Raw genomic sequence first — 21,287 nt, 5'->3', positions numbered from 1 at the left:
GAATGAATTTCCCACCCAAGTCAAGGCTCTGTTTGTTCATTCGCTCGCTGAATTACGCCAGGATATTTACTGAGTACCATCGACACATCAGCACCGGGTGAGGTGGCATGAAGATGACCTCTCTTCCATGACTGAGAAGATCAAGGCCACCTGCCGTAGGCCTTTTCGTAGTCCTTCCTCTCTTAAGTCATCCCCACCCCATCCCATTCACTCCCATTCCCTGTGAGGGGAGAGAGGCGATCCAGCGCCCACCTTACCACACCCACAGGCCTTCCAGGCCCTGGCCCTGGCCCTCCCACCACTCCAGTTTCTGCTTTATCCCATCTCATTTGTATCTTTCCCAGCATCTCTGTCATCTGCAGGCCTGGTCAGGGGTCCCTGTCCTGGAACACATGGCTACCTCTTGCTCCTTCCTAAACTGTTATCCCCCGCTACCCCTGCCGCTCGGGCCTCCTCAGCCTCACTGGCCACTTCCTCTCCTCCTCATCCTCTCATCTCTCTTCCTTTCACCGTTTGTTAAATTCCATCTTTGCCAAGCTTCTGCCTCTGGCCTCTTTTATCTTCCCTATTCTCCTCTGTAATGCAGGGTTGAAGGAACAGGTGTTAATATCAACGTTAATTAATTAATCATGAACCTACCATTTGTCTGAGAATTCATTTTGAGGTAATTATGTTCCTTCACCTCAGGACTAACTTTAGACTGAAAATAACCATTTAATGAATAACCACTTCATGACAAATGCTAGACACTGTGCTTTTACAGAACATGCATTTTGTTCTTAAAGGTCTTGTTTTTCAAATCCAGGGCCGCGGCTAAATTCTCAAGTGATTTGAAAGGTTCATGTTCTACATGCTCTTCAGCCAATTTGGACAATGAGCATAAATGGAAGAGAAGTCGTGGTCTTTGCAGTTTTAAACACGACTCACACAGTCCTTCTGAACTGAAATCTGCTTGGTTAGTGAGCTCCTGTTTTTACTTTTTTCTTGACCATTATTTTTTTTAGCACTGCTGTTTTTATGGTAACCTGAAAGCTGTCTCCCGCTACAAACTACACAAGATTCTGAGAACTACCCATAATCGGACGAGAAGCAATAATGTGCTTAATTTCTTGATAACTGTCCTTTTTTGCCAGCCGACGAGAACTTCATCGAGGCAGTCTAACAATACAGACAGCTTTTCTAACTAGACAGTTGGGAACAGAAAACCCTCCATTAAACTACAGACGAGACTAATGGGTTTGAATTACAATTTGTTATCCGTCTACTTGAACAGATGCCAGTATTTCAACTATCCAAGCCAAACCAGCTCTCCACAATTGTATTTTTCTAAAAGGAAAAGAACATTAACTTTACCTGCAAGGTACCTGAAAATTTCAGGATCAAGAGGACAGAGTCATCTGAAAGGTATTTTTGAGACGTGAGTTCTCTGGGTTTCTTGAGTTACGCGAAGGCTATTTGTTAGACGAGGGCACAAATCCAGAAGAAGCGAAAATATCGAGTCATCAATCGCATGGATGCAAAACAGTGACAGCAACGCCCAAAATGAGCTGTTCTGCTGCCTGCCAGCTCCATAAACAATTAGTAGAAGCCTGTCACAGCTTGAAAGCTTTCATAGGTGACATGGACCAAAAAAACAAAACTATAAGCTTAGAAAAAAGTATAGAAAATTATTTTGAAGATCTTTTTGCCCAGTGATTTTTAAGGGAAGGGCTAGGAACACAGAAGCATAGATCAGAATCCAATGGGAGGGGAGAGGATTTTTAAAACTATACGTGCTGTCTTCTGGGAAGGTGGAATAGATGTATTTTTTCCTATTCTTTCCACTAAGTACAACTAAAAGCCCTGCACAGATATGTAAAACAAACAGAAGACTCCAAAAATGGAGAAGAGAAGGCAGACTGGTTAGGGACCTCAGCATCTGAAGAATGACACAGTGGTGAGTTCCATGGATTTTCTTTATGCCTCATAAGTCCCAGGATTGGAGCTAATGAAGCCAATAACCCAGAAATGCCAAGAAATGCAGGCAAGAAAAAAAAAAAAGAAAAAGAAAAGCCTGGCTGTCTCTCGCCAGAGTACCAGGAAAGGGACAATCTGGCAAGAGAAAATTTAAACAATAACTGCTCAACTCCAGCCAACACCACAGGAAACATGACAGCCCCAGCCCCACCAGCCAAGCCTTAGTGGAAAGCCTACACTCACGACTCCCGGAGACTAGAACAAAGCCTGCCCCCCAATCTCTGCGCCAGGGTGGTGTCAAAGGAAGTTAAACGAAGAGCCAGGACTTCCACCCCACCCCACCCCCGGGTGTTGCTGAACAACGCCCTCCCAGAAGAGACCTCAGGGGAAGTCTGGACTTTAAACTACCCCAACCAGCAGCAATGAGGTGCTACTCCCGCTCCCAGATGGGACAGTGTCAGAGGAGTCGGGATGGATCCTAGACTGGATCCTAGACTCGCGGGTCCACCGAGAAGTAAAGAGGCGGGCTCCCAGCTTGCCCACTGAAGCAGTTATCACAGGAGACCTTCTAATAAACAACGTTTAAATAAGATCCAGCATCTTAAGAGAATCCCCTTAATGTCCAGGTTTCGATCGAAAATCATTAGTCACACCAAGAACCGGGACAATCTCAAACCGAATGAGAAAAAGGCAATCGACATATGGCAACACCACGATGACCAAAATATCAAAATTATCTGACAAGGATTTTAAAGCAGCCATTCCAGAAATAATTGCAGCAAGAAATGAGAAACAGGCTTGAAACAAACGGTAAAGCAGAAAAGTCTCCACAGAGAAAGAGAAGTCATAAAGAACCAAATGGAAATTTTAGAACTGAATAAATAAAATAACAAATAAAAAGCTCAAAGGATGGGTTCACCATCAGATTGGTAAGGGCAGAGGAAAAATGAGGGAACTTGAAGACAGGGTAATAGAATTGATCCAATCTGAACAAAAGAGAGAAAACGGATGGGAAGGAAATGAACAGAGCCTCAGGGATATGTGGGATTATAACAAAAGATCTAACCGTTCATGTCACGGAGTCTCACAAGGAGAGGAGGAGAGCGGAACCGAAAAAGTATTAGAAGAAATAACAGCTGAAATTTTCTCTAATTTGGAAAAACAACATAAATCTACACATTTAAGAAGCTGAGTGAATCTCAAACAAAATAAAGCCAAAGAAATCCACTTTGAAACACGTCATCGTCAAATTTCTGAAAACTAAAGACAAAGAAAAAAATGCATTAGCATAGGGAGAAAACAATTCGAGAGAGAGTCAAGTTCTCATCAGAAACCAAAGAGGTCAGAAAGAAGTGGCACAGTATTTTTTGAGGGCTAAAAGAAAGGAACTATCAACCTAGAATTGTGGAGTCAATGAAATTATTCTTCAACGATGAGGAAATCGGGACATTCTCAGGTGAAGAAAAGCCAAGGGAGTTGGTCATGAGCGAACCTACGCTAAAAAAATGACTAAAGGCCGTTCTCTATGCAAGAAGAAAGTGATAAAAGAGAGAATCTTGAAACATTAGTAATGAAGAAAGAACAAAGAAAGAAACAAAATTATGGGCAAATACAACAGACTTTCTCTTGAGTTTTCAGAATTGTTTGATGGTTGAAGCAAAAATTATAACACTAATGTGGTTCTCGATGTATATATCTATTCCAGGTAGATAGTGTCAGAATTGAGTTCAACTGTAGGACACACCGCTGGTGTTGCAGAATCTCGTGATGTGTGGAGAACTCACGCATTTGGTGTCACAAGAGAGTAGAGGAGACACACAGGAGTGAGTTTTTCCTCTAGCAAATCATATGGAAAATATTCTCTGATCACAATGGAATCGAACATGAATTCAAGATCAGAACTTTAATAGGAAAATATCCAAATATTTGGAATCCAAAGAACGTACTTCCAAACAATCCATGAACCAAAGAGAAAGTTTCGAGAGAAATTTAAAAGTTAAAAAAAATTAAAATACAATAGATGAAATTTTAAGGGGCACAGCTAAAGCAGTGCTTACATTAGAATTCAGAAAAAGTATCAAATCAATAATCTAAGCTCTTGCGTCAAGAAACTAGAAAAATAATAACAAAATAAACTCAGAGAAAGCAGAAGGAAGAAAATAATAAAGACAAAAGTGGACATCAATGAAATTGTAAACAGAAAAAATATCAAGAGAAAAATTGATGAAACAAAGAAGTTGTTTATTGAAAAGATCAATAAAATTGACAAAGAACGAGAGAAAAAACAGATTACTAATATCAGAAACAAAACAGAAATATCACTATAGAACTTCTAGACATCAGAAGGATGATAACAGGATACTACAAACAACTCTACATGTATGATTTTGACAACCTAGATAAAATGGACTAATTCTCAAAAAGCAAGACTACCACAATTCCCCCAATATGAAAAAGCTAACTTGAATAGCCTATAACTATTAAAGAAGTTAAATTCATAATTAAAAACCACCTCAAAAAGAAATCCCCAGGCCCAGATGGTTTCACTGGAGTATTCTATCAAATGTTTACAGAATTAACACCAGTTTTACATATTCTCTTCCAGAAAATAGAAAGGAAACCATGCTAAACTCATTCTCTGAAGCCATGACTACCCTGATACCAAAACCAGCAAAGACATCTTAAAAAAAACCATAAAGCCTTATCCCTTGTGAATATGGATGTAAAAATTCTTAATGAGATATTAGCAAGTAGAATTGAGCAATATGTAGGAAAAAATTATATACCATGAACAAGTGGGTTCATTCCCAGGATGCAGGGCTGACTCGATATTAAAAAATCAATCAATGTATTAATCCACCATATTAGCAAGTTGACGAAGAAAAATCACAATATCATATCGTTTGATGCAGAAAAGCATCTGACAAAATTCAGTACCCATTCGGGATTAAAACTTTCAGAAAACTAAAAACAAGGAGCTACCATAACTTGATAATGAACACCTACAAAAGAAACTCCTGTGATGTCATCTATAATGGTGAAAGACTAAATGCTTTCCTCCTAAAAGCAGGAACAAGACAAGTATCAAATCAAAAATCTAAGCTCTCACTTCAAGAAACTTGAAAAATAAGAGCAAACCGTGGATAGCACAGAAACTCTGTATATACCGTGTTTTTTCCTACATATACATACCTACGATGAGGTTTAATTTATAAATTAGGCACATCAAGAGGTTAACAACAATAACTAATAATCACATACAGCAATTATAACAATATATGATAGAACGTTATGTGAATGTGGTCTCTCACTCTCTCAAAATACCTTATTGTATTGTACTAACTTTTCACTTAAAGGAAGTACTTTACAGCTTTTCTCTGGCATATCCAAATTGTCAGCATCATTACTCTTGCACTCTGAGGCCACCATTAAGTAAAAATATCAGTAATCAGAACAGAGATCCATGATATACGGAGGATATCCCTGACTCCCGCAAGCTGCGTGTGAGCTGCTCCAGAAACACGCACGTAGATGCCTGCCGTGGGGCTATGGGGTGAGGGGCTGGTAGCCGTCACTGAGATAAGAATTTAAAGTGACCGAAATTAACTGCAGTTTACCATCCAAGCCTTCCCCTGGAAGTTAGACTTCAGTAGACTCCAGCGTTCCAGAACAGTTCCATCGGACAGATTCTGCCAGAGCAACTGCTGTCTCGACTGGGAGACAGATTCCTGGTGCTTCCCGCCCTCTGCCATCTTCCTAGAATCCCCTCCTCCAAAGCTTGCTTTTATAATCAGCGTGATCATCAGTGGTTTTTTGAGCCCCATTTCTCCTCTATCCAGTGGCTCCTGTTTAGCCCTCTTTGTAAAAACTCACTCTTCCCTGGTTGCCGTGGCATCGTCTTTACTGCGATTCTCCTCCAACCCTGGGCCTCTCTCTTGGCTCCTCATCTCTTGACCCTCGCATTCGAGACATTCTGGGCCCTCTGTTCTCTCTACACTCTCCCTTCTCCCTTGGTGATTTCGCCCAGTTTCTCCACAGCCGGCAGTCTCCCAAAGCGGCCCCCAGCAGGTTCTTCCCTGTCAAAACACGCACACTGCTCCTTACGTTAAGAGATGGGTCCAATTCCTCAATCTTTCTATCTCGTAGTTTTTTCTTGCCAATTTGTTTAGCCAGCAATGTCCTTGGGCCATTTGCCAGCTTCCCTCGGATCTTCCAGGATCTTATCGGAAGAAAAAAATTTTTTAATTTCGGGCTCACCTGAAATTGACTTCTACATATAATTTCTCAAACAAAAGATATGTTTTGACAGTAAGGTTATTTGAAAAGTTAATTTAGGGCTATGAGATGCTATGAATAACTCTCCTCCTGGAATGGCTCATCCTTCAAAGTGATTGGGCATCTCTTAAGTAGTTTACCTTATAAGAAAGATATGCGAAACCCAAGTGTGAAACTCCAGGAGAAAACAGCATCCCCAGAACTTGCAGTATAATAGAGAAACCACCTCATGAAAAGTGCCAGTTAGCCTCGAGTCACTCTTTTGCCCTGGCCTGTTCCCCAGCCCTGCTCTAAGCACCAACACACCACAGACTCTTTGTCAATTTATAAACTTAAAACGACAAATCAAACAATTCATTTGATAAAGCCACTCATTTCTAAAGAGTACCATAAGTCCCAAAACAGATGTCAGTGGAATTTAATTCAGTGAATTAAAAACTAAAAATACCAGCAAACGCTTTAAACTACAACTTTTAGAAAAGGTGAAACGAGGCTGATTGATCAAAGAACAAATGGAAGGCAGTCTGGGGCCTCGGGGTAACGTGTGGGTACAGGCCTGTCATCTCTCCAATTTAAACATAAACACCTAAAGGAACTCTTTCTTTCATATAGAACATATGAAACCATATCCCTCTCATACTGCTCACACCCACAAACATCATTTCTAAACAAACTGGAGATCCCAGGGAGAAAGGCTAAGTGAATTTCTTTATGGAAATATGTTATAAACAGGACATGAGGAAGACTAACCATAAAGGAAATAACTAATGAATTTGATTACACTGAAATAAATCTGTTAATCAACAGTCACCTTTAAAAGATTAAAAGGGCAAGACCCAGACTGGGAAAAGATATTTGTAACACATGTAACTGATGACGGGATCCTATCCAGAACATATAAGGAACTCCGGCAGGACAATGAGGAGAAAGATGATCCATTAGGAACAAAGCACGTCCCAAAGGAGGATATACAAATCGTCAGTAAAGATAGGAAAAGGTGCTCAACCCCATTAGCAATCAAGGAAATTAAAAGCATAGTGAGAAACCCACCGGACTAGCTAAATTTTAAAAGTCTGATAACATCAACTGTTGTGGGGATGTGGAATAAAGGACGGAAACGTAGATTGGGGCGACCCCTTGGGAAACCCAGCAGCAGCTACGGAGGCTGAAGGTACACATCCCCTGCGTCCCAGCCATTCCACCTGTAGGCAGGTATATGCTGACGGAAGTGAGCGCTGCAGGCACAAGGATCCACCGACGAGAATGTTTACAGCAGCACTGTGTTAACAGAAAAAGAAGGAGGGAAACTGGAAGTCGCCCAAATAGTCATCAACACTAAAGTGGACAAGTAGGTTATGTTATTTGTATAAGGGAAAACTAAGAAGCATTGGAAACAAATGAGTTACAGCCACATTCAAGAACAAGGATGGGTATTAAAACCATAATGTCGATGGCTCCTACTGGCCAAATTTGGACATCTTGAACATCGAAATGTAACTGTTTATAACACACCGAGTAAATTAAAATCAATGTATTTATAGTGATATAAAACAAAGGAATAGACAGAAGTTCTTCATCGCAAAGGAATGCCAGCTAATAAACATAGGAAGAATGGTAGAAGACACTCATTCATTTTTCAGTCTTCAGTGTAATAACCGAATCAGGTAAGGACTTAAAACCTTGGCTGGAAGGTTGCTGGGAAATGGAATATTCATATGGTGCCAAAGTGTCATCCTACAAATTACTAACAAATTATAAAGGGGAGTGTATAGCTTTACCATAAAGAGATACAGCAATCACCACCTTAACCTACGATCAAATCTGGCATCGCTTATAGTGAGACAACTTAACACATGTCTCCCCAGGTAGGGATGAGCTAGAAAGCACACAGCACTTATGATTAAATTTAGAAAAAAAAAAAAGATAATCTGAGTCTAATCAAGCTCTAAGCCTAACATCCTATTTATAGTAATACAGCGGATAACAGAATAAGGTAAAGATGTTATGGCAAATTGTAACTTCCAAAGATGGCTGTGCCGATACATAGTCATGCCTTTGTCATAACGTGACATGGACACTCTTCACTCCTTGGAGAGGTGGAGCTGATGTTCCCTACCTGGCATGTGGCCAGGCCTATGCCTATGGAGGAAGCAATAGCGAGTCACTTCTAAGAGTCACTTCTAAGGCAGGGCCATAAGGTGTAGCTTCTGCGTTTTCTCTCAGGACTCACACCCAGGGAGCCTTTAATCAACATGTGAGATGTCTGGCCCCCCTGCAGCCACCAGGCTGGAAAGATGAGGTGGGGGAAGGGAGGGGAAAAGGGTTGGGAGGAGAGAGAGAGAGAGAGAGAGAGAGGGAAGGAGGGAGGGGGGAGGGGAAGGAAAGGAGGAGGGAGAGAGGGAGAGGGATCCCTGAGGAGCTCAAGCTGCTCCAGCCCCAGCCATGAGACATGCTCATGGGCAGGCCCTTTGGATGACTCCTACCCAGCCTCCAAGCCGCCCCGATCATGCTGAATGGCACAAGGACAAGCTAGACTTGCCAAACTCTATCCAGATTGCAGAAACATAGACAAAATGAATGTTGGTGCTGTTCTAAGCCACTAAAATTTAGTGTGCAGCCACCGTAACTGGAACTGATGCCTGAAAAGCCAGACACATCCGAACCGTGAGACATTCTACGAAAGCTCTACACTAAACTCCTCGAAAGTCAAAGTCATTGTATTGGTCTGCTTGGGCGGCCACAACAAAACACCACCGACTGCGTGGCTTAGACAACAAGTTTATTTTCTCAACAGTCCTGGAGGCTGGATGTCCGAGATCAGGGTGCCGGCAGGGTGGGGTTCTGGGGAGAGCTCCCTTCCTGGCTTGCAGGCAACTGCCATCTGTGTCCTCACATGACCGCTTCTTTTGTGCACCCAGGGAGGGACAGCAAGCTCTTTGGCGTTTCTTCTTATGAGGGTGCTAATCTCATCAAGAGGACCCCACCCTCTGATGACCTCATCTAACCCTAATTATCTCCCAAAGATCCCATCTCCAAATACTATTCATATTGGGGGTTAGAGCGTCAACATAGAAATGGGGGGGGAAGGGGACATTCAGTCCACATAACGACCATTAAAAAACAAAAAGGGTAGGGGGAAGTGGCAGGAAGCACTGCCTCCCACAAAGAGGGCCAACTCTAACCCCTGGAACCTGTGAATATGTTAATTAAGTGGCTAAAAGCATTTTGCAGATGTGATTAAAATAAGGAGATTATTTTAAATTATCCAGGTGAGCCCAATGTAATCGCGTGGCCAGGCAAAGGCAGAGATCTCTGGCTGCAGCCCGGGAGGTATAGCAGAAAGAACTGGCGGAAGGCCTGTATGTTGACTCCTACCTAATAAGGTTTGGGAGCACAATCATTCCCAAGATCCCGGTTTTCCAAACAGAAAAACAAAATCACAGACCTACTGAGTCGGAAACTCTGGAGGTAGGGCCCAGAAACCTAGGCTTTAACAAGCCCTCTTGGTGATTCCGATGCTCGCCAAGGCTGAGTATACATGTGAATAACCCTTATTATTTTTCATGGAGTAGCAACATCATCCTCAAGACCTCGTGGATACTGCTTGCTGCTGTCTCCACCCAACTACAGGCATCATCTGTCAAAGGTTGTACCCACTGATGCACAAGACTGACCTGGAGGCCTCATTCAGCCATGGAGGGAGAGTTTGTACTTATCTTCTAAGGCATTTAAAGAATGATCTAATCTCTTCAATAACCAGAAGACGCATCCTCCTGCAGAGAAGCTGAGATCATGCCCACCACGTGTGAATGGCGAGACTCACCACCAAAACGCAGACCTCAGATAAGCGTCCAAGATCCTATCTCCTGAAAGCACTTGACAAGCATGACATCGGGACGCTCTAGTCCCATTAGCCAGCATGCGTTCCTGGACAGAGATGACCGAACTGGGCTCATGACCGCCAGTGGTGACTGCGGATGAAACAACAGCCACATTGACTGAGCAGCCCCAGGAGACCTCCTTCTTCAGTTCGAGGCTGATGAATCCAAAAAGACTCTCCTGGCTGAAGCGGCGAAAAACTTATCTCACGTGTTGCAGGCTGCTAAGTACCATGCTGGCTCAGCTGTGCATGAGGCCGGCTGCACGTGTGCTGTGCTTTCGTGATGAGATGTGGTCCCCAACCTCACGATGACTGCGGTTCTGAACACGGACCCTTCGGCGCCAGCATCGACCTTGCCGTGAACAGGGGAAGCGCTAAAAGATAAGCCAATTCGCTTCAGCTAAAGCAAAGGGATCATTCTTTTTCCCTCTCAATCAACAGAAACCTCGGGGCGGGGGGTGGGGGAAAAACAAAAGGTTAATTTTCTGACTCAGGGAGAATAAGTTTCCCAAAGGCAGAGATCTGCCAGACTAACTGCCGCGCCTCTGTAAGGACTTGAGCGAGGACTCGCAGAGTCAAACACTTGGGTGCCTGTTTTGTGTTGTCAAGGCAACCGCTGCTCCCAGCTCCCACGACAGACATCTATCTTCCCAAGGGCGTTTTCAGGAGTGTGCTTACCCTCAAGTTTTCTGTTTTAAGCTATTCTTTGAATTCTTTTAAAATGAAAAAAAAAAATGTTAAAAACATGTATTTCTGTTATCCTGGAGCCCTCCTTATTTCTTGTGTTTAATCCTTCCTATCAGACGTCTAGTCTTCTGTGCAAATAAAGGCCGAGGTAGTAGGGGCCTTGAAGCCATAGTAATTTTCACTTAGTAATCATACAAATCGTGAAAATCGTACAAATTGTGAAAATCATACAAATCATGAAAATAAATCCTGCGGGTGTGGTCCAAAGAGCTGGTGAGTTTTAGATCGAAAGAGAGGACTGCTCCCAAACCAGGATAACGCCACGGGGTGGGGACGAAAAGGCTCAACACAGGCCCGCGGCATTGCAGGCCAACCACCCACGCTGAACAAGACGACCAGGGAAATCTGCAAAATGCCTGCCATTCGATGATGCTGTGTGTTACTGGAAGAGCTCGAAGGCACCAAAAGCCTGTCCAGGTAAGAATTCTGACGGAGCGGGGTTCTGGGGCGCCTCTTCTGCTGCTCTGGGATAACCACACCCCGCATGCCCCTTGGCCCGCAGGCCTGTGGGGAAGGATGTGAGGGTGCGTTCTGAGTTTGTTTTGATGGACGACTGCCTGAGGGGACAGTAGTTCCTGTGTTTCTCTGGCCCGACACGGGCAGAGCCGTCAGTCAGTCTTATTGCTGGGTGCCGACGTGTACAGAAGCCTGAACATAAGAACACCAGAAGGAAATCAGACACGGGAATTTAAAATCCAGTGAAAATGAGTGTAAATAAAAACGCCTACGATCTTCACGATAAAGGAACTCGGCAAATAGTCAACTCTTGATTACGCCAGTAAGGGAGAACGAGAAAAGATGAATTAATCCAAACATCGTTTATGGCCAATCCTGGAATATGTTTCCATTTTGGTTTGTTCTGATTTTACACTGATGTTTTTCAGGGTTACTCAGCCAGCACCATAGACAATAAAGCCCTCTTCTGGCAGATTCTGCGGTATTACATTGAATCCTATCTGGTTTGGACTTTATTTTACTTCTTATACTTGTCTGGTTTTGAGGGGAACTCCTAGGGACTGCTCCTAAAACAATTATTCAAATGATTCCTGATCAAAATTACACCCCGAAGTCCACTTCAGTCAAGATTCACAGCCACGGCCTGGTCCAGAACCAGCTCAGGCACCGGAGGCAGAGATGAGAAGAGACAGATTGAAGTCAGAGACATACGTGCCCCAACGGGCCACACCAAACAACTCAGAAGCCTACTCTGCCATTTGGCACAAGGAACTCATTGGGCCATTCCCTGGGACCAGTTCATGATCGCCAAGGCCATAACCTGGACCATGCATGTCAAAGGCCATCCATCCCTTCTCCCCGGAAAGGCCGCCAATCATTCCACAAGGTGAGTGTCCGCGAAGAAACACTTCTCTCCTCTCTCATTGCGCGGTTTGGAACTTTATCTCCCCTTCACTCTTCCCTCAGTAGATGCTCAGCTATTCAGATCTGGCTTTTAGCTTCTTACTTTCCATCTTTCTGAAAATGAAACAAGATGTTTTGGGAATAATATCTGAAAAAGTGAAACACAGTGCTGTGCTAAAAGTCATCATCTGATGATCGTTCTGGCTCACCAGAAATGCATTAATTCCAGAAATACAGAAATTTTTTTTTTAACCCAGAGAATTAAGCCTTTTATGAAAGAAAGAGGAGAATGCGACTCCAGGGCTGGACAATCCCTACAGGATTTGCCGCTCAGGGAAAGACAGGACGAATGAGGCTGTGACCCAGGTTTTAAAGTTGGCTTTCTCTGTCTGGGGGAGGAAGATAACGCTTCTGAGCCATCTTAGTTTTAAAATATTCTAATTGTCAACTAGCCATCTGCTGAGTTATCTGGTTTTAATGAGACTTTAGGAATGTTACGTAGCAAAGGGCACAGATTTGCCTAGTCAGTTAGATAAACTAGGCCTCTACCGCCTTGCTTTGCTGTTCCATGTGACCAGACAGACTGTAAAGGTTTAATCCAAAAGCACGTGTGGACTTCTGGGCAAGAGGGCATCAGGAACACACGCATCTAAACTTGTTTCCATTGCTCCCATTAAATGGCCAAGAGAATATAAGGATGGGGGTCAAGAGGACGGTAGCAGTACTGGCAACAACAGAAGGTGCCATCGACACGCCAGAAATGTCAAGGAGTTTCGGGAGATGGGACCAGATTGAAGAAAAACACCAGAAACCAAAGAGCATCTCCACCTCTTAAGAACAGGTTGAGTTGAGAAACAGGGCTCTAGCTCCCCCGACTCCAAATGACACGGTACAGAGGGGGCAGTGGGCTATGGGGCAGACAGAGCCCATAAACTAGACACCTCTGGCTGTGGTGGCTCAGCACCACTTCAAGGAGGAGGGACCTGATGCCACAACTCACACAAGCTCTATCAGACCAAAGAGAACGATGCACCAGGAGCAGTGAGTCCCCGAACCCAGACAGAAGTAAATGATGCGGAGACGAGGATGGAGCTTCCCTCCCTCCCCTCAGGCGGTGGATCTCTAAACCCATAGACCGACTAGTCCACTAAGGACACGAGGTGGGGGTGTGGGGGGTGGTACTCACAGGGTGTCTACGAAGGGATTCTGAAACGAACAAGAACGCAGCATTCTAAACTCAAGGAAAGGATTTATTAAAGGAAGCAAAACTAATTTCCAAGAGCATCTCCTTGTATTCTCAAGAAAATTTCCGAACATATATAGTCTATGAAGATGAGATAAGATAGTAAAATAAGCAGGAAAAAAGAAGCATCTGGCAAAGAGGCTTGAGATAGAAAATGCAAACCGAGTGAGATAAAGAAAAATAATTATAAATCTAAAAGTAAAACAGCAAAATTTATACTTGCATTAGAAACCATACAAAGCAACAATGGTTCTATAGAAACTGAATCAGCGACATGGAAAGCAAACCCGAGAAGTTCTTCCAAAGAAAGAGACCAAAATCAAGAGACAACGACAGAGATGGAAGACAGTGAACAGCACTCACACTGAGAGGCAGTGTCCCTGTAAAACTGTCCCAGGAAAGACCCACAGCTGTGGATCAAGTACCAGGTGAGATTAAAGTGAAAGGGTCTACACTGAGCTACCTTCTGATGAAAATGTTAAATGGCAAAGGTAAAGGAAGAAAGCGTCCGATAAGTACCGAAATGGGGGTAGAAAGATTACTACATTACAGAGAAGCAACCCAGGCTCGCCTCAGACTTCTCCTTCGAAGGCCAAGGGTCAGGCGTGGTGGTGGTCCCCTAAATCTATAAATGCGATTAAACTCCATACAACTCCTCCTGCTACTGAACATACACACACACGCACAATGATTACATATAAAAACTCGTGAAATCTGAGTAAGATGCGTTCTCTAGTTAATAGTACTGCACTGGTATCGATTTCTCGGTTTCTATATTATACTGTAGTTATAAATGTTATCTTTGAGGGAAGCTGGAGGAAGGATACACATCTTGTACTATCTTGGCAACTTCCTGTGAGTCTATAATTATTTTTTTAAAGACGAAAGATCTAAGATCGAGGTCTACTCAAGAGATTTGAAAGAAAAATAGAATTCCATTCCCCAATAAGTTGCTGTTTATAAATGAAAGCGACAGAAAGTCATTCTCAGTTATGAAAATAATGTGGGATGACAGATCCAAAGAGTTAAGACAAAATATAAAAAACTTTTCACAAATCAAAAAATTTTAAATGAGCAGTCATTCTCTAAAACTGGAGTCCCCAACTCCCGGGCTGTGGACTGGTACCGGTCCCTGGCCTGTTAGGAACAGGGCTGCACAGCAGGAGATGAGCAGCAGGCGAATGAAGCTTCATCTGTATTTGCAGCCACCCCCCAGCACCAGCATCACCCCCTCGGCTCCACCTCAGATCATCCGGCGTTAGATGCTCACAGGAGCACCAGTCGGTCCCTGGTGCCAAAAAGGTTGGGGACCACTGCTCTAAAATGTCTACCGATGAGCACTGAAACATTCAATTTAAATAACTGTTATGAATATAATTTTAAAACTAAAAGCAAATATCAGACATAATGTTTAAGAAATAATATATGTTCAAGAAAGTTACAAGATGAGAATAAATTAGGCCTAAAATCAAAATATAGTCCCCCCAAAACCTCTGGAAAACAGGGTAAGAAACTGGGAAGTGTCACTGCCTGCTAATTTCCTTATCTTACATATGCACTATTTTATTTTTTATGTTGATACTAAACTCACGTTTGAAAAAACTCTTACAGCTATCATTTAGCAGAATAAAAGAGAATTAGTATTTTTAAAATCTCGCAAGGAAAAAAAAAACAAAATCCAAAATGCAAGAGACCATAAAAAGAAACTCAAAACTATGTTTCAAAAAGTCTAATTGGAAAATAATGACTAGTTATGAAAATAAATACAAATAGCTTACACTTTAAAGACTCTAGATTGGCCAAAAGGAGGTCCCCCCTACCCTCATGCTTTGTCCATCTTTTATTTTTTTAATTAATTGTGTCTCTAAGTGATGCACCACAAGAATTTAACAAATAAAGGATAAAAAAAATGGGCAAAACATATTATGGAAACAGAAACGTGACAGTAGAGACGGCGCCGTCAATATCACACGGTAAGAGGGAATCTCTGTTGCAAGGTATTAACACCAATTATAAAGCAATCGTAACTAAAAAGAGTTTAGTAATGACATAATAAATGGATCAAATGAACAGAAACAGAACTTGATGCACAGTATATAAATGAACAAGGTTAAAATAAAGGTAGCTTTTTAAAATCAATGAGGAAAAGACTGTTTACAAATAAAAAAAAAAAACAGAACAATTGGTTTTTTTGAAGAAGTAATTCCTTGTCTTCTATACCAAAATAATCGGTTGAGTTAAGTGTAAAAATTAAACAAAAGATTGAGAAAAAATGCCAATGTATTTATCCCACCATAAATAGAACGCAGGGCAAACTACAAACTGAGGGAAAATATTTTTGACAAAATAAGAATCATTAAAAAAATGACAAACATCTCCACCCCTGTGGGCAAAAGACATGACTAGATCATTCACACACACACATACATCCCAAATTCAAACATTCATTAAACACATAAAAAGATACAATCAACACTAATAAAATAAATGTAGGTGCAAACAACTGTGTAACAACTTGGGGGGAGGATGTGAATTGGTACCTTTAACTATCATAATCCAAATTACACCTTTAAGTTTCTTTTAAATTTAAGTACCATGAGCCTTAAACTTGTTCATGGCTTTTTTTGAGAATTCACATACGGAAATGATAAAATATGTGTGCCAAGATTTCTGCCTCGAGTGCGGAGGATGAAAACAGCTGTCAGTTTGGCTAGCAGGGTGGCCCAGCTCTGCCACTTAGGAGACCAGCAATAAAATGATGTCAATAAAACCTTGTAGAAATTGTTAGGGATCCAAAGAGATACTCGTGGGTGTCTGGCCCGCGGTAGGGGTTCAGTAACCACTGGACAGCCTGTAGTCGAGTGTGTTTCAGAATTAAGACCTTTCTGGAGATTGAAAGGGAATCGTTTATTTACCCAACTAGGTCTGGGAGAGCACCTAGTAATCAGTTACATTACTATTCTTACAGTAAATATATGAATACTCATTCTAAGGGAGATAGTTATCGGTTCAAGTCAGGTTTTGCCGTCAAATGAGTTATGAAAAAACTTTGTTTTTAGAGCTTCCTGGACTTCAGATTTTCACAGGAGGGACTAAGATCCTGTATTTATAATAGGAGAACGTTAAAATCTCTCTAAATGTATGATAAGGGAGAGGTTACATAAGTTACGGTATAGTCAGAAGGTGGAAAACTGTATAGCTATAAAAATCACTTTTTCAAAGAATATTTAATAAAATGGGAAAGTGTTCATAAAACATTAGGTTCAAAAAGCAAGATAAAAATATGCATTATGAATTCAATTTTACAACAGTAAATTACACAGATGTTTATAATTCCAAAGTAAAACACTGCAAGGAACCATCCCGGGATGTTAAATTAGGCACAGCGACTTACTTTCTTTTTTAAACTTTTCTGTGTTTTCTAACCTACGATAACCATGAAAATGATCACTTTGTGAACCATTTATGGTTGATGTTCTGGTGCAGGACTAGGCGAGTTATCATCATAGAGGCTTAACGAGTCCATCTTTGCCCTCAAGGAACGAGTCTCATCTCAGGGGTGCTCCCTGCGGAACTCGATTCTCTCCGCATTAGACTGCCTGCCACTCTGTTAGTGATTCTCTCCTGGCACCTCAGGGCAACTTGACCCAGGGCTTTTTCACACCTCCACCACATGAGACACTGGCAACCTTGCAAGTACGTGGCAAAAATGGCATCAGTGGTGCAATTAGAACTCGCCCAGACCTTATCTAAAGAAGCTACAAAAAAAAAAAAAAAGTCAGGGATTGTTTAAATGTATTTGACTTTCACTCTTTTTTACTATATTCATCAAGTCTTAGTTAATAAATATTTGGGAAAACTTGACCCAGGGCTTTTTCACACCTCCACCACATGAGACACTGGCAACCTTGCAAGTACGTGGCAAAAATGGCTTCAGTGGTGCAATTAGAACTCGCCCAGACCTTATCTAAAAAAGCTACCAAAAAAAACCCCAAAAAAGTCAGGGACTGTTTAAATGTAGTTGACTTTCACTCTTTTTTACTATACTCATTAAATCTCAGTTAATAAATATTTGGGAAGGAGAAGGAAATCTCATTTGGGTTTGTTCCAGGTGCTTCTTAGGAGTAAAAGGATGAGAACTTGAATTTGACAGGCCCGGCAATGAAAACCCCAATCACTTTGTGGAGTAAATGGGATGCTAAGACAAATCACGACACTGGAAGGGCCCTTTGCAGGGGGCCAACCAGGAGTCCATCTCACCTAACAGATCACCCACCAACGTCTAAGGGGTGAGCCTTCGGCCAGGTCTTTGAAGAGCTCAGCCATACTCAGCCTGAGTGGTTCCCACGTCCAGGTGACAGAATCATTATGGGTCCCCTTGAGCCTCAATTCCAAACTTGGAACAAAAGGTAAATAAATAGTCAATCGGCTTAACACCTAATCACCTAAAAGGACCAGATGGGTTGCTACTTAATCATTTCTACATACATTCCAGGAGTATTTTTAAACTGTTGCTGAGGACAGCAGAAATCCTTGTGTAAAGCGTCTGCCACACATAAATCATAGCCCATGGTGACGTTAAATAACAAGTTAACACTCTTAGCTTAATCCCACAGAAAATTACTTGTTTGTAGGCAAATTATCCACTGGGGATACTTTCTTATTTGCTGAGTGCTAATCCGTCCCTCCTGCTCTCTGCCTCTCTCCCTGCTGCCAACCCAAACGGGAAGCACATGAAGTTAGATGCGCACAGGCCCCCGCAGTGAGAACCTTCACGAAAATACAGACCTCCAGGAAAAAGAGTCGACTCACCCTGTCCCAGCTGAAACACAGGCCCAGGCGATCCAGCTGTTTCCTCATGCATTTAATATTACTGCGAAACAAAAGAGAAAAAGTTTGGCTTTCAGAGCAGGGAAAAGCCAGACACGAACTACACTTGAGAATGTGAAGGGAAACTGGAAAAGTCTATTATTCCACAGGGCTTTTTATGTGTTGTTCTGCCCTCGCCAAAAAGAAGAAAAAAAAAAAAGTTCATCACTAAGAATTAACGAAAACGTCCCGATGTTAGAAGACATCTATTCTTTGGACTCAGACAGAAGTTACTAGAAATTACAATGGCATTGGGTCCTGGGGACAGGCCCCTTCTTCGTCCACTCAGAGAGGCAACTCCTTGGCACACACACTCCTGGCCCATCCACATCTGTATTCTGAACAGAGTTAAACCGAGCATGGACAAGTTCAAAATCCACTGGAAAAAAAAAAAATCTTAACATGCAAACTGTGGGACTCCAAATGAAAGTTGGTTCCGTGCTCTGTCGATCAGAACCTGAATTCTGAAACTGTCCAATAACCGAGAAAGAAGGAGAGAAGCGAATCAATCAACTTCAATACAAAGTGAGATAAGGAAATACATCATTTTCTCTTTTTGTTATGGAAAATGAACTAATTCATTTCTACTGCATCCTCTTTCAGTTCAAGCAGACTGAAAATATGAAAAGCCATGAAAAAAATTTTCTGCGTGATCTTTGATTAGCTAACAATAGCTGATTTTATTCCAGGCTTTATCCTGAGCATTTCTGCAGAAAAGTGCTTTTGATAGGCTGAACGCTGACGTCCCCTCAAGTTCCTATGTTAAACCCTAACCTCCAATGTGATGGTATTTGGAAGTGGCGTCTTTGGGATGTGACTAGGTCACGAGGGCAGAGCCCTGGTGATTGGGATTCGGGCCCTTTATTATAAGAGACCTCGAGAGCTCCGTGCCCCTCCCACCATGTAAGGACACAGACAGAAGGTGGCTGTAGATTTGCCCAGAAGCGGGTCCTCACCAGACACCGAATCTGCAGGTGCCTTGATTTTGGACTTCCCAGCCTCTAGAACTGTGAGAAATGAATTTGTTGTTTATAAGCCACCTGGACGATGGTATTTTTGTTACAGCAGCTGACTAAGATGATGCTTAATCTTTACCATTCCTACGAGGTAGGAACTGTGACTGTCCCTCTTTTACACATAAGTACACTGAGGCACAGAGACGTGAAGTCATTCACTCAGGTTGATCAGCCAGCAAGAAGGAAAGGCAGGGTTTGCACCTAGGTGGCCTGATTCGGGCACCATCTTCTTGACTGCTATTCTCCAGTACAGGGTTTGCAACCTTTTTTCTGTAAAAGGCCAGATGGTCATGTTTTCAGCTTTGTGAGCCATATGATCTCGGTGACAACTACTCAGTTCTGCCACTGTATACTGGAAGTAGCCATGGACAAGATGTAAACACATGAGTGTGACTGCGTTTCAACAAAACTTTATTTATAAAGTCAGCAAGGCCAAACCTGGCCCACCGGCTGTACATCTGCCAATCCCTGGTCTAGCTTCCGTCAAATTTATGCCCTATATGATCCATTTTATTTGATCATCGTTTCTCCCGGAGAACTGAATGGTGCAGTGGATGATTTTACAATGTAGCCTTGGTCAAGATAAAGCAAAGGAAGGTGAAGATGCACGGGGGACAGGCCCTGGAACCACACTCCTACATCTCAGAGGGGTGGGTGGGGTAGGGCCCCAGACCTCTGTGAGAAAAGCTGATGGGGTGGGCGCAGAACATGCTGCTGGGTCCTGCCCTCAAGACGCTGCCAGGAGGGAGAGCCATGGGCGCTGCTGGCCCACATGTACGCGGAAGCCTGAGGCCCAGCAGGATTGGGAGTGTGTCCCTTAGAGAAAGCTGTGCCCAGAGGAAACTGGCCATAGATTTTCCGTATCAGATACCTACGTTCTTCTTGCCTCAAAGTTCTAAAGGCAGAAAATTAACAGAATTTCAGAGAAAATTATTACGTGGAATTTGAATATAGCCAAGAAGATGAGAAGCACTGTAGAAAGTTAACAAATACAACCCTCTTCTCCTTCCCTTCCTTCCAAATGCAAATACTCAAAGGAAGAATAGCAAAGCTTCAATATGAACACATGAATAGCAAAGCTTCAAAACGAATACACGAATGAACACCCAAAATCCTCTTTGTGATTTCTTAGTAAAAGATAAACACCAATATATACGATCCTGTTTATCACTTGGCAGCCTACAATGTTCTGTTCGCTTTGCTTTCTATTTTTCATGCACAGAGTTTTAAAAATTGTTGTTACGGTTTCGGCGTGTAGGAGTTTGCATACGCCTGTAAGCATGTACCTTTGCGTCCAGCTTTCTGGATGCAGGTTCCTCTCAATCGCAGCGTTTTCGGCAGGCAGTCCAAAGGCGTCCCATCCCATGGGGTTGATGACCTAGAACCAGAAGAGAACATCAGGCATGGCATTTTGCTAAGTTTCATATCTGTATTCTCTTCCGGGCAATAAATAGGCATTTTTCTCCTACCAACACGCCTTATCCCTTTCTGGATGATTTCACATTATGCTTTGGAAAACCGGCTGGCTACCCATGACGGAAGTATACAAAGAAATTAGAAGGTTCTTCACCAAGGCGCCAACAGCAGTTATCTCTGAGTAGGTGTTTTCATGACTAATTTTTATTTTCTTCTTCTTTTCTGTATTTCTGTTCATTGTAATGAAACTGAACTGTTTTTCTGAAATTATAAAAAATTTCTATTTCAAAAATACGTACATATAAAAATCTATTGTCATTCAAAATGCTCATGTCACGTTAGTATTTTCCAATTAAGGAGCTGTGCTGTCCACTATGGTAACCACTAAGTCACATGTGGTTATATAAATTTAAATTAATTAAAATTAAAAATTCAGTTCCTCAGCCGCACTAGCCACCTTTCGAGTGTGCAACAGCCACTTTGAACCATTTCCTGTATTTCCACTCTCTGAAGAACAGGGAATCCT

At 42.3% G+C, this 21,287-nt stretch overlaps 1 protein-coding gene across 3 annotated transcripts in view; it reads right to left on the bottom strand.

Moving 5' to 3' along the window:
• LARS2 (leucyl-tRNA synthetase 2, mitochondrial) overlaps nt 1-21,287 on the bottom strand; it is a 123,524-nt gene that overhangs the window by 85,278 nt on the left and 16,959 nt on the right. For 2 of the 3 annotated variants that reach the window (XM_015591742.2, XM_015591743.2), the window contains 2 exons: nt 20,632-20,723; nt 18,249-18,333 (listed from right to left, as the gene is read on the bottom strand). In XM_015591742.2, coding sequence (XP_015447228.1) covers nt 18,249-18,333; nt 20,632-20,723 — 177 coding nt within the window. The remainder of the gene's footprint in view (nt 1-18,248; nt 18,334-20,631; nt 20,724-21,287) is intronic. The other variant, XM_006914855.3, reaches the window with a different exon arrangement.

Source organism: Pteropus alecto, unplaced genomic scaffold (assembly GCF_000325575.1).
Source record: "Pteropus alecto unplaced genomic scaffold, ASM32557v1 scaffold156, whole genome shotgun sequence".
Classification (NCBI taxonomy): Eukaryota; Metazoa; Chordata; class Mammalia; order Chiroptera; family Pteropodidae; genus Pteropus; species Pteropus alecto.
The sequence above is the reverse complement of the archived record's forward strand: the minus strand, read 5'-3'. Positions and strand labels throughout refer to the sequence as shown.